This window comes from Myotis brandtii, unplaced genomic scaffold (assembly GCF_000412655.1).
Source record: "Myotis brandtii unplaced genomic scaffold, ASM41265v1 scaffold407, whole genome shotgun sequence".
NCBI lineage: Eukaryota > Metazoa > Chordata > Mammalia > Chiroptera > Vespertilionidae > Myotis > Myotis brandtii.
In genome coordinates this window covers 323,557-338,637 of record NW_005365639.1, presented here as the reverse complement: position 1 = coordinate 338,637, position 15,081 = coordinate 323,557, and the positions used below count along the sequence as shown (strand labels likewise).

At 56.9% G+C, this 15,081-nt stretch overlaps 1 protein-coding gene across 1 annotated transcript in view; it reads right to left on the bottom strand.

Moving 5' to 3' along the window:
* Positions 1 to 198: 198 nt before the first annotated feature.
* Positions 199 to 15,081, bottom strand: part of SDR42E2 (short chain dehydrogenase/reductase family 42E, member 2) — a 16,970-nt gene continuing 2,087 nt past the window's right edge. The window contains exons 4-14 of the mRNA XM_014545415.1: positions 14,629 to 15,062; positions 14,052 to 14,147; positions 12,542 to 12,599; positions 11,852 to 11,970; positions 11,135 to 11,210; positions 6,804 to 6,886; positions 5,170 to 5,307; positions 4,614 to 4,679; positions 4,013 to 4,076; positions 2,404 to 2,477; positions 199 to 240 (exon numbers count right to left, since the gene is read on the bottom strand). Of these exons, the coding sequence (XP_014400901.1) occupies positions 199 to 240; positions 2,404 to 2,477; positions 4,013 to 4,076; positions 4,614 to 4,679; positions 5,170 to 5,307; positions 6,804 to 6,886; positions 11,135 to 11,210; positions 11,852 to 11,970; positions 12,542 to 12,599; positions 14,052 to 14,147; positions 14,629 to 15,062 (1,250 nt within the window). The remainder of the gene's footprint in view (positions 241 to 2,403; positions 2,478 to 4,012; positions 4,077 to 4,613; positions 4,680 to 5,169; positions 5,308 to 6,803; positions 6,887 to 11,134; positions 11,211 to 11,851; positions 11,971 to 12,541; positions 12,600 to 14,051; positions 14,148 to 14,628; positions 15,063 to 15,081) is intronic.

The window sequence follows — 15,081 nt, the reverse complement described above, 5'->3', positions numbered from 1 at the left end:
GGCGCGCCTGGAGGGGCCTTTCCGGCGTCTCCCGACCCGAGCGCTGAACTCAGGCCCCGAAGCGCCCCTCTGCCGGCCTCGCAAGGTGCTGGGAGCAGAAGGCCCTGGCACTGGGCGCCTCGCCTCGGCTCCAGACCAGGCCTTCAGCCCTCGCTGAGCCACGGAGCCTCCCCACGAGGACTCCGTCACGCACAGGCGCTAGGGTTTGAGCTGCGTCTCGTCTCGCTGCGGCCACATGGCCTGGAGCCCACAGGCTTCACGGGCAACAACGCAGCTCTCAGGGCCAGAACTCACTCTCTACTCGACCTGCGCTGTCTCAGTTAATCCTCTGAGGTGGTTCTGTGGCACCACCCCCATCTCCTCTTAACATAGTTGAACATTGAAGAGATGCCCAGGGTCACACGGGGAGCCAGAATCCTCCTCCTGCGACTTGGGAGGGTGCCCACCCAGGTGGCCCCACTGGGCGGGGCCCGCTAACGGCCGATTCTCCCCTGGAGCGGAAGCAGCCCTGGGTCTAGCCCGGTTCTTAGATGCTTGTGGGAGAAGACAGGGAGGGAATCGGCTCTTGATCCTTTGGCCCAGGCTCGGGAGCTCCGGGCCTTGGGGCGGGCAGCAGCTGTGAGCTCCATCAGCAGGGTGCTGCAAGACCGTGCTCTCAGGTCCGAGGCTGGGGCTCATTTCCTCCCTCTTCCTCAGACCTGGCGTCGGTGCCCCTTCTGTGCGCCCTGGACTCTTCCCAACTGTGCCTCCTGGTCTTTACTGTGTGTTGAGCTGCCCGGTTCCGGGGCTCTCCTCCCCTTTGGACTGTGAGCTCCTTGGGGTAAGGACCATGTGTGGCCTCCATTGCTCAGCGCAGGGCCTGCACCAAGGTACAAGTTCAATGACTGAAACGCTACCAGTTCAAACTAGAGGGCTGGCTGGTGTGCAGACTGAGCGGCAGAGGGCGCCAGAGCCACATTCCCCAGGAAATAGGGGTCCTTTGCCCTGAACTGCCCAGAAGTCAAGGAGCCGGAGGGAGCCAGGTCCCTGCCCTGTCACGATTCCGCAGCATCTTGGCAGCTCTTTTACACTGATGTGATTCCTGACTCATTGCACAAGCTAGTACTTAAGCTTAAAATCATTTAGGCCTGGTTGCAGTTCAAATTTCAGCTCTGCTACTTCAGTGAGTGATCACAGGCAGGCTGTTTCACCCATGTGTCTCATTCCCTTCCCTGTAAGTGGAGATGGTAACATATCGTATAAGTGATGATTAAATAAGACCGACACAGAAAACACGGCCTGACATATCGCTGCCACTCAAAAGATGGTCACTGTTGTCATCGGTCTCATTCCTCTGCTAGTTTGGATGGTTCAAAGGAGAAACAGTCGGGATTGCCTATTTCTGTGGCCCAGCCTCCACTGCCAAGTCAGAGATCACTAAGCTTGGAGTGTCAAGCCAATTCCAGAATGGTGTGACAAATCACTAATCTTTCTAGTCCTGTTTCTCATCAGAAAATGAGATCACAATCATAATTCTTTTGCCCTCCTAACTTACCAGGAATGCCTGAGTGCAATGCCTTCCAGGCTATCAGAGAAAATCAAATGAGAGACTGGATCGGAAGGATTTTGCAAATAACCCCAAATACCCATAAAGTTCGCTGCAAGAAAACGCCCTCTCTTTTAAACTGTATATGCAAATAGAAACATCCTCATTATTTGAAAGCAATATTCTGTACAGAGTAGGTACTTAGTATATCCGTGTTATTCAGTAAGCATGGACAGTGAACCTGCAACTAAAGCCTCTGTGCGAGTGTGTTGAGAGTTGGCAGAGTTGGGGGGAGTGGTGGCATTCTAAAAAGTGAATGTCATGCCCGGCCAGCATGGCTCAGTGGTTGATCGTCAACCTATGAACCAGGAGGTCAAGGTTCGATTCCTGGTCATGGCACATTCCCGGGCTGTGGACTTGATCCCCAGTGTGGGGTGTGCAGGAGGCAGCCCATCAATGATTCTCTCTCATCATTGATGTTTCTATCTCTCTCTCCCTCTCCCTCTCTGAAAGAAATCAATAAAAATATATAATAAATAAATAAAAATAAACAGTAAATGTCATGGAACCTGTTTTTTGGAGCCACCAGCTTGGCTGGGAGGATAAGCTGGATAAAATAACAATGGTGAGGGATGGGCTTGGAGCTGGCACATTTCAGATCAAGAGAGTACACACAGCCCAAGCAAAACCCAGAGGTCAGATGACTATGACGGACCTCGCCCTAGATTTGGGCCCACCTGGGAGGTTCTGAGACCGCAGACAAGCTTCCAGTTATGGTGCCAAAGGGGTGAGGGGTAGTGGCAGTGGGTGTGGAAAAGGGCAGGAAGGCAAGTGAGGGTGCACCGGGCACGGGCCTCCCCCGGCAGCAGCCCACTTACCTCACTCCGGGTGAGCAGCGGCGGGACGCTGCAGATGGGCCTCAGGGCCAGGTGCAGGTACTCCATCACCGTGGCTGTGGGGAGAGAGGCCGCTGACCAGGATGCCTGGCTCTGTGCGAGCTCCAGGGGCCCTTGGGGACGTATCAGTTATTTGCTTTGCTAGGGGGGGTCTTCACTTTGCAAAAATGTTCTGTCGGTGGATTCCTTTAAATCAGCACTTCACAGCACATGCTGGGGTGCCTTGTTTGGCTGAGAAATGTCACAATTAAGTTGTTATCACATTTTAAGGACGGACCGAGCAGATTCCAAGTTACCTCCTAGTAATGTCTGCCTCATCACTTCTATTCCAATACTAGAGGCCCAGTGCATGAAATTCATGCACGGAGAGGGTCCCTAGTGGCTCCTGGCTGCCAGCTGGGACTGCCCCCTGGTTGAACTCCTGGTCGAGGGGACAATTTGCATATTAGGCTTTTATTATATAGGATGCTCTCTTGAGTAGGAGAGGAAGAAGCTGGGGTAGTGGCTCTTCCTGGGTTGCACTCTGGACCACTTCAAAAAAAGCTGATGCTTCCTCTGCCCCTTGGTTCCCACTGTTGCCGATGTCATTGTTCTGGGTGTGGCGGAGGCATTTTTATATTTTAAAAGCTCCCAGGTGACTCCAATGTGCAGCCAGGGCTAAGAACCTTTAGGTTACAGTTAGCTCCCCCTGTAGCCCCGTAAAACTGCTGGAACCCTAATCTTCCCTCAGCTGGGGCCAAGGAGTGTCAATCACCGTGGCGATGCGTACTGAGCAGCCATCCTGCGTGTGTGCCCTGGTGGACAATGTTGTACAAACCCCTGCTTTAAAAGGCAAGCACCCCAGGCTCAGTCCCCGGTGTGGGGAGTGCAGCAGGAAGCCAGTCAATGGTTCTCTCTCCTCACTGATGTTTCTCTCTCTCTCTCCCTCTCCTTTCCTCTCTGAAATCAGTAAAAATATATATTGTTTAGAAAGGCAAGCATCCCAGTGGGTTTAAAATACAAGTCCCGTGGAGGCTCCCGGAGCACAGCCCTCTGTGACGTGAGGGCCCTGTCCCCGGGCTAAACACGGCCTGCCTCACACCTGCTCTGCACGCGCTGGAGGCGGCTGGCAGGCGGGGGCTGGGATGTGAGTAGAGACTGACCTTCAGGGTGAGGAGGAGAGTCTAGGGTCAAAGTGGGACCTCACATGTCCCAAAGCACCCTGACTCCGGATGACCTTGGGGGCTGGAGAGCCCAGGGCCCTCTCCCCCTGAGTGCAGTCTTCCAGCGCAGCCCAGGTGTGAATCCCTCTTCTCGCGGTGGCACCGTGGGCAGGTCACTAACCTATCAGAGCCTCAGTTGCCTCACCTCTACAATGGGCCCACACTACCCACCTGGCAAGTGGCACAAGGTTTAAACACGGCCAGGACTAGGGTGAGGGGAGGGACGTGCGGGGCTGGGCCAGGGCAGATCAGGCTTGGAGCACTGGCCCTGAGTGAGGGTCTCCTTAAATTCTGTGCCCTCGGTGACTCTCTGGCCTCCACTAGTCCTGGCTCTGGGACTGCATGTCCACCCGGCACATGGAGGACTTCTAATACATGCTTTTGCTTACCTGTCAGGTAAACCCAGGAGGTAGGTACCTGGATCCAGGGCTGGCTGTACCCCAGCTTCTCAAACTGCAAGAAAACAGCCTGAGATGAAAACAGTCCTCCAGGGGCTCGTGTGGAACAGCCACACGCCTCCTTTCCCCTGGGGCCCACAGAGGTACCCTGGCCCCGGGCCCACCCCACCGCCAGCCCAGGCCGGTGCCAGTGAAATCCACACCCTGACCTGGAAAACTCAAGCAGGAACTGAATGCGTGGGGTGGAGGGTCACTTGGGATCATCCACATCATTTTGTTTTTATTTACGTCTGCCTACACCCAAGGCACTTGCGCAGAATCTGATTTTCCTAAAATAGCTATTGCAGGGGGCGTGGGGGGGAATGACACCAGATGTGTGGAGGGTTTAGAAGAGGAAGCAGACTGGGAGGGACTATGGCCAACAGGGCAACACAGGCCCCCAAAAGGACAGCTACCACCCAGCTCCAGGCAGTGCCAGTGTTACCCAATGGACACTGTTTCCAGACTGGTTTTGCAGATGAAATGTGATGTTTTAGAAGGAGGGAAAGATGACGGGGAGAGCGGAGGTGGGGGTGGGCATCTGGGCACCTACCAGCGGAGCCATCCACTCAAACAGGTTGACGCTCTCCCCGTCATTGATGTAGTAGGCTTGCCCGCTCTGCCAGGGACACCAGAAAAGGGCACAGTCAGGCACCTGCCTCCTCCACCTTCAGACGGCTCCCGGCAGCCACCCTGGGCCCAGACCTGGGCAATTCCCTTTCAATTCTGGAGCTGACCAGCTGTGTGACCCAATGGAGTCACTTAACCTCAATTTCTTTGTGTGTTTTTTCTCAGTTTCTCCATCTGAGAAACAGAAGGATAGAAATGGGAGCTCCTGGACTGCTATAAAGATGGAAAGTGTATGTCAAATGCCTGGCATTTGGTGACGGTGCTTCTGGCATCAACACCAGCTACCTCACAGGGTCACTGCTAGGAGCTAATCCTGCTCCGTGGCGCCCCCTACCCGGCCCGCCCCAGCTTCTCCGGGCTGACAGTCCTCGCCCACGCCCTCTTGGGTTGGGGAGAAAGGCTGTATGTGAGCCAGGACTCCCCGCGGGGTGGGGCCCAGCTGCAGCCCGCGGGGAGGTGGGAGCGTCACGGGGACTCACGGCCACGTAGCCCTTGGCCGCAGTGAGGGCCTCGGCCGCCAGCACGTGCGCCTGCACCAGGTTGTGCACGTGGACCCAGTTCATTCTGGTCCTGCGGTCCCCGAATCGGAACATGAACAGCCTCTTCTTGATGTGGCTCTGGGGGCGGAGGAGAGGGGCGATCAACACGGGCCCCAGCCTGCGTGCCTTTACATTTCACCTCTGTGCTGATGGGCCCCACATTTCTAGCTCCAGGCGGGAGCCCTCTGCCCCAACCCCAGGTTCCATCAATAGTCCCCGCGAACTCGAACTCGCCGGTCCTGGAGCTGATGCCTGGTCTTTGCTCTCTCTCAGCCCCGCTGGGAGGGAGGGGGCGGCCTTGCTCTCCCTTCTCTCATACCCCACATCCAGCTCACCTGCAAGTCCCGTTGGCTACACTGTGAGAATCCGTCCAGAACCCACCGCTTCCCACCACCCTGCCTGCCCCCTCTCTCACCTGGATCCCGAAACAGCCCCCCTACGGCCCTCTGCTGCGTCCCCACAGGCCAGGGGACCCTTTCAAACCCAGGCAGAGGGCATGTCTCCCTGCGCAGAACCTCCTGGGCGCCCATCTTGCAGGTGAAAGCCTCAGTCCTGACAACAGCCCTTCTGATCTGGCTGCAGCTTCTCTGTGAGGACAAGCCCCTCGCCTGCGTCTCCCAGCCCCGGCCTCCTCCCTGGAACATGCTGGCGGGTCCCACCTCAGGGCTCAGACTTGCTGCTCCCGCTGCCTGACGGGCTCTTCCTCCAGATCCCTGTGCGACGCGCTCTCCTACCCCCTTAAACTGCTGCTCAGATGTCCCTGCTGCATGACGCTCCCGACTGCCAGCCCTCCTGGCTCCTTCAGCCTTTAACACCTTTCCTGCTCTGCAGAGAACCTGGTCATTCGTCATGCTTACCCTCTACCTCCTTGTATGAGAACGTGAGCCCCACGAGGGCAGGGATTGTCTGTTTTGCTCACTGATCTGTCCCCAAGCCTAGAACACCTATCTTTCTCATGTCCAGGTTGTGCCCTCGCTGTCTCCTCTGTTTGGACAACCTTCTCTCTACCACCCATTTCCTTGGTTAGTTCCTTCCTCTCCTTCCAAACAGCTCAGGCATCGCTTCCTCCAGGAAGTCCTCCTGGACTTCCCTCTCTGCCGAAGCTCTCATCTTCTTGTTCTTGTTCTTCCTCCCTCCATAGAGCCCTCACCACACTGAGTCTGTGACCTGCACGTGTCTCCTGCCCAGGCTTTGAGAAATCTGAGGACAAAAGCCCCCTTTACCAGCTTTCTCTGGAGAGAGGGGTTTTTTGCATGAAGACTCTGGTGCTGGTGGCATGAGATGAGCCACCTGCCCCCATGGAGCCCAGGTCTGAGTGGGGACAACAGGCTCCCTCTGTCTCTTTGGAGCCATAGCTCCGTGTCTGCCCACCCATGTCTAGACCTGGCTGGCATACACTGAGAGCTGCGCCTGGCGGGCCTGAGGGGGCCCGGGCACCTCCCGGAGCTGAGGGCCCCACACTAGGAACACTGCCCCAAGCCTGCTGCAGGGACCGTGGGCTGGGAGCACCCCCATCCATGAGAACTTGAGCCAGGTTCCTCCTGGGCCTCAGGTCCAAGGCGGGAACGACATACCGCCACACGGGGCAGGTGCCTCTGCTCTTCAGGGCCGTAGATCCCTGGGGGCCGGAGTACACAGGTCCGGAGAGTGCCTCCTCCTAGGACACGGGGAGGGCAGTCAGAGGGAGGCGGTCCAGAAGAGAGGGGGACAGATGGCTGCCCACGTCTTCTGGTCCTTACTGGGCAGGTTAGCAGGGAAAACAGGTCCTTGGGGTTTCCTCATTCAGTTAGTATTCCCTCAGTCAATCAGTTAGTCATTCAACAAACACGGTTCAGAGGTTTTCTCCTTGTCCCCTGCCCCCTGCCTCCTGCACTGGGCCTTGGGTTGGACGCTGTGGAGAACCTAAGGGTGACCAAGAATGCTTCCCGCCCTCATGATGCTCACAGGCCAGTGACAGTAAGACCTGGATGCAGGTGTGTGCACTGCCCTTGACAGACATGATTCCTTCCACTTCCTCCTGTGCTCATGTGCAGGTGCACACAGACCCACACTCCCTCATGCCAACAGCTGCAGTTCTTTCCTTTTCCTGATCATCAGTTAGATAAGGACTATGATGCCCTCAGGGAGGTCCTACTATGTGCCTGGCACTCTGGTAAGCTGCAATTTTTCTCCCTCAAGGCAGCCCTCTGAGCCCAGGTTCAGACAAGGGATGTGATTTGCCTAAGGGCACACAGCTCAGCTTTGTGGAGCTGAGATGGAGATCCAAGCCCAGGCTCTCTCCACTAACCCCCCTGCCTCTCGGTGACACAGAAATAACAAGTAGACCCTGTCTCCAGCTTTGTCAGCCTCGGTCTCCTCACCTGGAAAATGGGTGCTTTGTAGGTGGTGGTAGAAGATATACTCTCTAGGCCAGTGGTCGCAAACTGCAGCTTGAGAGCCACATGTGGCTCTTTGGCCCGTTGAGTGTGGCCACAAAGTTTCAATCACACTGTACATAAGCGCCCGCACGTGGTATTTTGTGGAAGAGCCACACTCAAGGGGCCGCAGTTTGCCGACCACTGGTCTAAACCAGCAATGAAGAAAGGACAAGACGGGCGCCGTCGGCACATGAGCCTGCCCCCTAACTCTCCCAGCTCTGTGCCAGCAGGGCCCCCAGACCAAGACAGAGCTCGGTCCAGGGCCTCCCAAATTCTCTACCAGGGCCCCCCTTGTGGGGTGGTGAGTGTGTCTCCTGTGGGGTGTAGCCTGAAGGGTTGCCACAAATATATCCTTTCAAGTTTTAGGAAAGCCTACAAAATTTTCAGTTTATTCTCATACTCCATTCGTGTTTTAAATTTAAATTTTTAAAAATTATTTTTTTGTAAATTATTTGACACTCAACTGCAACTCCTTAACGGAGATGACGTCTCCTGGACGATGTTCTACTTGGGGAACCCAAGCGGCTGCTCCCCAGTTTGGAAAGCCCAGGGTAGACCAGCTCTGGGGCCAAAGCTCACCTCCTTTTGCGGACCTCCTCTCCCTGCGTGAGGCCTGGGAGGACTGGCAGCCTAGATGTGCCTCTGGCCCCTGAGGTGGTGGCCGTGGGACCTAACCTGGGCCAATGACGTGTGCTCACCAGGAAAGTGACTCCAGGACCTACACTCTGAGGGGGAGGGTTACCCAAGAGACTGATCATCAGCTCCTGCCCCTCGGGCCCCCAGGGCTGCCCCAACCCTGTCCTGTCCAAGCCCTGGTGGCCATTTTTCTAGAAATTTCTGTCCAACGTCCTTCCAGTGTTAAGTCCCCTTCATCCGGTCAATTAGCCAGGACCAGCGTCTGCAGGTCCCAGCCAAATAACTTGACTGCTTTCCAGATCAACACCCTCACCTGACAATGAGGCCAGGGTAGCGGATTAGGTGGTAGCTCTGAAGACATATGTGCACATCCCAGAATCTGCGCATGCGGCCTTATGTGGGAAAAGGGTCTTTGCTTATGCAATCGAGGACCTCACAACGAGGCCATCCTGGATCACTTGGGTGGGCCCAAAGCCCACTGCCAAGTGTCCTTATAAGAGATCAGGAGAGTCAGGTGGAGAAGAGGCCACGTGGAGACAGAGGCAGAGACGGGCATGATGCACCCACATAGCCAGGAGCGAGTGGAAGAGCAAGGAAGGACTCTCCTAGAGCCTTCGGAGGGAGCGAGGCCCAGCGCCTCCCGGAGAACGGTGAGAGCAGACATTTCAGCTGCTCTAAGCCACGGGGTGTGTGGCAATGTGTCCTGGCGGCCCCAGAGGCAGAGAACGCAGCCACGGCACACTGAGCCGTGGTCTGCACACCTCAGGGCTTTGCCTCAGGGACAGGGCCCTCCATGCCAGGTCAGAGGGGCCAGCCTGGGTAGCAAAGACTGGAAGTCACCCAGAGTGGCGGTGGCTGGGCTCCGGAAGGCAGGTATCAGGTGAGCTTTTCTGTAACAGCCTGTGGCTAATTTTAAACTCTGGGTCACCTGGGCGTAGAGGGGGAGGGTCGGGTTGCAGTGACATTGGCCGGCAGGGCACTGGGCAGCCACATCACAGACGCCTGGGCCCAGGGTATCCATGACTCTCTTGACCATGGAAAGTTGGGGATGCTCATATAAATAATTCTTGGCCTGAGGATTAGGTGTCTGGCTTCTAGGCGGCTGGTCCTGTGCGTGTGCGTGTGCGTGTGCGTGTGCGTGTGTGTGTGTGTGTGTGTGTGTGTGGCGGGGGTGGGGGGGTGGCAAGTAGAGAAGAGAATTCAACTGTACAGGGTGAAACCTCTGGAAAACACAGCTGGAAGTTCCTGATAGGCCCAGGGTGATGGGGTGGGGAGGGTTTTAAATTTTTTTAATCCTCACCCAAAGATATGTTTATTATTTTTATATTTTAGAGAGAGAGGAAGGAAGGGAAAGAGAGAGGGAGAGAGAAACATCGGTCAGCTGCCTCCCATATGCCCCCTGACAGGGATCAAACCCACAACCTAGGTATGTGCTCTGACCAGGAATCAAACCTGCAACCTTACGGGATGACGCTCCAACTAACTGGGCATCTGGCCGGGGTGGTGGGGAGGATTTTAGGGGAAAGAGCTCATTCTCAGAGACCGGCTCAGCTGTGGCTACAGTGCAGGATGGTGGTGAGGCCCCGGACTCTGGTGTCAGACCCCTGCGGTGGGGGAAAGGTTCAAACCCCGTATCTGCCACCGAAGACCGTGTGACCTGAGCTAAGTCAGTTAACCTCTCAGCCTCCGTTTCCTCCCCTATAAATTTCAGGGCTTTATAACTGCAAGCATCCTTGCTTTCCAAATCCAACCAAGCCTTCAACCCGGGCATGTGCCCTGACCGGGAATCGAACTGTGACCTCCTAGTTCATAGGTCAACGCTCAACCACTGAGCCACGAGAGCTGGGTGGTAACTGAGCTTTCTGATTTAAGTTTCTAAATTTTGGAAAGCAAATAGGGATAATTTGGATAGTAAGGAATTTATATAAATCGACTCGGTTCCTGAGTTTGGAAAGCAAGAGCAACGTCAGGGTCTTGCCTCATGGATGCTGTGAAAAGTTATCAAAAATCCTGCTTATGAGAGATCAACCAAAGGACTTTTATGCATGCATATAAGCGCAGAAGTTGGGGGGAGGTGGGGAGTTAATGGGGGGGGATGAGGACACATTTGTAATACCTTAACCAATAAAGAAATTTAAAAAAATCCTGCCTATGAAATTGGCATGTACAATAGGCCTGACGTGCTGTGAGCACTTCCTAAATAGACTGTCCAATCTGCCCTTCGATAGCGCCCGTCATTATTTGCCCTCAGACCAGCTCTGCGAGGTAGACTCCACCATCATCACATGTCTTTACAGACAAGGACACTGCTGCACAGAGAGGGTACATGCTTGCCAAGGCCACGCAGCTAGAGGTGGTGGAGCTGGGCTCTGAACGCGGTCAGTCTGATGACACTGCGTAGCCACTGGCCACTGCGCGCACGGCCACCTGCCTGCGGTCTGTCACTCCCCTGCAGCCTGAAAAGGCGCTGGCTGCCAGGGGGCAGGAGCCCGTGTTCCTGGGAGCGATCTCGGTAACTCGCACAGCCCTTCCAAAGCGCCACACCCGCTCCGGCCTCAGAACTGCTACGCTTTTCTCTAAGGCGGGTCCTTAAACAGGATCCGCTCCCATCTGGTCTCTTCCCCATCTGACCATGAGCAGCCTGAGGACAGACTGGGCTCTATCCCTGGTGGGGGTGGGGACACAGCAGGTGCCCAGACACGTTGAATGACGAGTGACCGAGGCCCTGGGGGTGTCCTTTCGGGGGAAAGGGCCTCAGAAACGCGTCAGCTAAACGCTAGAACCACACGTATGTTGGGGGCAGGGCGGCACGGGGAGGCACATTTGCCGTGAGCAGGGCCCACGATACTGACCTGGGAGAGGCGTGCCGTTGGCCGTGAGGGTCAACTGGTCGGCGATGGCTTTGGTCCGGGAGTAGTGGTCCATGTGCTGCCGGAGGAGGGTGCTGCTCAGTGACGTCGCTGGCTGGGCCTGCACAGCCCGCCCGGGCTGCACGTTGGCTTCAGACCCCTCGACGGTTGGGTTCTGGGGACTCTCGTGGGGAATGGCCAAGCCCTGAGCCCCGCCGCCCCTCTGCCCTCTGGTGGAAGCCACAGGGGCAGTTCAGGGGAGAGGGGCCGACGTCACACAGCCAAGGGCTCCTGGACTCAGGGAGGCTCCCGCAGCGCAAGGGGCTCCGGGACACGGAGGCGGGACGCGCCCCGTGCATGTTCACGTGGAGCCCCGCAGGGTTCGCGCGGCGTTTCTGCACACGCCAGCTCCTGCCTGCTGCCCACAGCCTCACGGGTGCGTCATGCCCAGAAGAAAGAGGCTCAGAATAAAGTGCCCGGCTCAGGTCGGACAGGGGGGAAGAGGCTGGCTGGCTCCAGGCCAGGTCTGTCTAGTGTCAAAGTCCCCGTCCATGACCAGCTCAGAGAGAAGAGGGCTTGTACACTCTTCAGAAGGAGGGTGTTGGGGCCCCTTCTTCTGGGACTCGCCCCGAATTGGGGATTGGCTCTGGCTCCGCCCTCCCCTTCCTGGTGGGTGGTGGGTCCCGGCTCGTGGACCCGGCCACCCCTGCAGGCAGGTACCTTCTCCAGCGGGAAGTACGGCACTGAGTCCTCATCGCCCTGCTCGATGGGCTTCCCGCCGAAAGCGACGTTGACGGTGCTGGTGTAGACGAGCCTTGGAACTCGCCGGCGGACACAAACTACAGGACAGGTGCACAGAGTCACACACACACACACCCTCCTTCCCTCACTCGGATGAGGCTAGTCCCTGCTCTGCGGGCCCCTGGATGCCAGGCCAGCTCACTCCTCCTCCTCCGTGTGCTGTGGCTCCCAGCTCCCTTGCCAAGCACAGGTCAGAGGAAAGTCTCACTCAATGGGGACACAGAGGAAACACACTCTAGAGTCAGAGAGAGAAGTGAGGTGCAGGACGTGCCCAGAGCCCGGAGGAGGGTCTCCTATTTTGGTTCCTCAGTGACTTTTCTCACTCCCGTCCCCTCACCCCGTGTGCAGACTCTCCCCACGCCCCAGACACGCTGACCACCCCAATGACCACCCCGTGCAGGGGCTTGGGCAGGACATGCTGACCGCCCGGGCAGGGGCTTGGGCAGGTCTGCCACAGGCAGGAGGTGTGCCACAGGCCCCCCGCTGGGCGAGCGAGGTAGGGAGGAGGGTCCAGCTCTATTCCCTCCCCCGCCCCCAGAGCTGGGCCTGTGGCAGGAGGGGAGAGAAGGCGGAAACACACGCAGGCCACACTGGGCTCTGAGCGCCTACCATCGATCACCAGTTTGGTGCCACCGACATTTATAGACTCAATCTGCTCTTTTTGAAGCTAAAAGACAAGATGAGGTGGGAAAGTTGGGGAGTTGCCTCTGCCTTGTGGCTGAGCCCGTGAAGGTGGGGGCTGCAGAACTCCAGCTCAGAGGAGGGCTCCCAAGGGGCACAGGGAGAGCGAGCTCCGGGGCCCAGCTCGGCCACCATCTCCCTGGGGGAGGCTCTGTCTCGGGGCTGGCCCTCAGCCCCTCATCTGTAAGGTGAGGGCAGCCCCCGTGCGTGCTCCGCAGCATGAAACCAGCCCCATGGGGGGAATGGTTCAGCGCTTACACAGAGGAGGGACTCAAAGCGTGTTGGATTGCTTCCTCGCTCTGGAAGTCTCTCCTTCTCCGTCTGACGGACAGCGACACTGTCCGTGCCCTGGCGAGGGGCTGGGGTGACGCCTAGAAGAAGCTGGTCTGCAGTGAGACCTGCCGTGAGCCAGGGCCAGGCGAAGCCTTGCACGCCACTCAGTCCCCGCAGCCATGCAGGGAGGTGGCTTGCACCGACCGAAACTGTTTGTTCTCGCTGCAGCTGTCTTTGTTTACCAGGTAATTCAATCAGAAGGGTACAGCCATTCAAACAGTGGAGGGTTTGCGGTGAAAGGAAAGGAACTTCCCTGTCAGTCCTGATTCCATCTCCCTGCCCCCAGAGGCAACCGCCGTCTCCAGTCACGTGTATTTCTAGAAACAATCTGTGCTTATTAACATCGGCACACAGATGTGTGAGTATATAAACATTGACCTGAGCCCTAGCCAATTTGGCTCAGTGGATAGAGCGTCGGCCTGCGTACTGAAGGGTCCTGGGTTTGATTGCGGGCAAGGGCACATGCCTGGGTTGCAGGCTCAATCCCCAGTAGGGGGTGTGCAGGAGGCAGCCAATCAATGACTCTCTCTCATCATTGATGTTTCTATCTCTCTCTCCCTTCCTCTCTGAAATCAATAGAAATATTTTCATAAATAAATAAATACATAAATATTGACCCGAGCTTTTTTTTTTTTTGAACAAACAGGAGGATATCAAGCGCTATTTCTGCACCTTAGAAAATTTTCAGTATAACACATTTTGAGTTACCTAATTCTTTTGAACTTCATTGTGTGAATACATCACCATTTTTTATAAACAGTCTCCCACTGATGAGCATTTAGCTTATTTCCTTGTTGTGTTATCAAAACAGCGCTGCAAATAAGTACAACATCTGAGTATGAGGATGTGCTGACAGATGCTGCTGACGTAGGTACTGGCAATGTCAGCACTTCACAGGTGAAGAAGGGGGCTCAGGGAGGGGTGTCAACCTGCCATGTCACAGGGCTAAAGTGGCAGAACTGGCTCTCGGTCCCATGGATGAAAGACGCAGCTGGGTGTAGCCCAGACCCTCCCGGTGCAGCCGAAGAGCACTAATGAGCACACGGCTGAGGGGCAGGCGGGCAGAGCTCCCGGTAACTCCAGGGACCGCATGCAAGGGCCTCACCTTCTCGGCACCAGACATTCCGTGGGAGGCCACGTGGAAGACACAGTCCACCCCTTCGAAGGCACGGAGCAGGGCTTCCTCATCTCGGACGTCAGCCTGAAACGGAAGGAAGAAGTGGGGTAGGGGTTTGAGTCCAAGGCAGAGGTACCAGCTGTGCACCTTGCCCGGTCCCAGAGCTGGCCCGACCCCAGCCAGGCCGAGCACCTGTAGGGCCCGAGGGCTGTGGGGCAGGATTTACACGACTTCATAGGAGGTCGTCACCAGCATCAGCCCACTCATCCAGCTGTCACAGCGGCTGTGCCCGGGCACTGCCTCACCAAGCCCCCACGAGAGCCTGTGGAGCAGAGCCTGCAGGGCCCCTTCCTATGGATGAGGACATGAGGCTCAGCGATGCAGAGCCTGTGGCCACGGCTGTCCAGCTGGGAAGCCCCGGGTAGAGCTGGAGCTTGAACAGCCTGGACTCTCCTTCAACATCATGTTACTGGTTTTGCCTCAGATATTGTCTTCAGACCTCCACCCCCAGCCTGGACTGCCCACACCTCCCCACCCCCACCCCCTGAGACCCTCATCCCTGCACCTGGATGAACTCAGTCCCTGGGACCAGCTCCCACTGGGGTCTGCGGAGGTCAAGCAGGATGACAGAAGTGCCACTCTTGGCCAGGCTGGAGCCGAGGCTAAAGCCCAGGTAGCCTCCTCCTCCAGTCACCAGAACCTTCTGTCTCGGGGCCTGCACAGGTGTGGATTGAGTCTTCTGCTGCAATGCTGGTGACGGGGCTGTTGTGGGCTCACTGGGTTTGGGACCAGTCCCAGACTCACGTCTGATATCAGGCCCTACCCCAGGCCAAGGTACTGACCCAGCTCCTGGCCCAGGCCCCAGACCTGAAGCAGCACCAGGTCCCGGCCCAGGTCCCGAGGCAGCACCAGGTCCCGGCCCAGGTCCTGAGGCAGCACCAGGTCCTGAAGCAGCACCAGATCCTGAGGCAGCACCAGGTCCTGGAGCAGCACCAGATCCTGAGGCAGCACCAGGTCC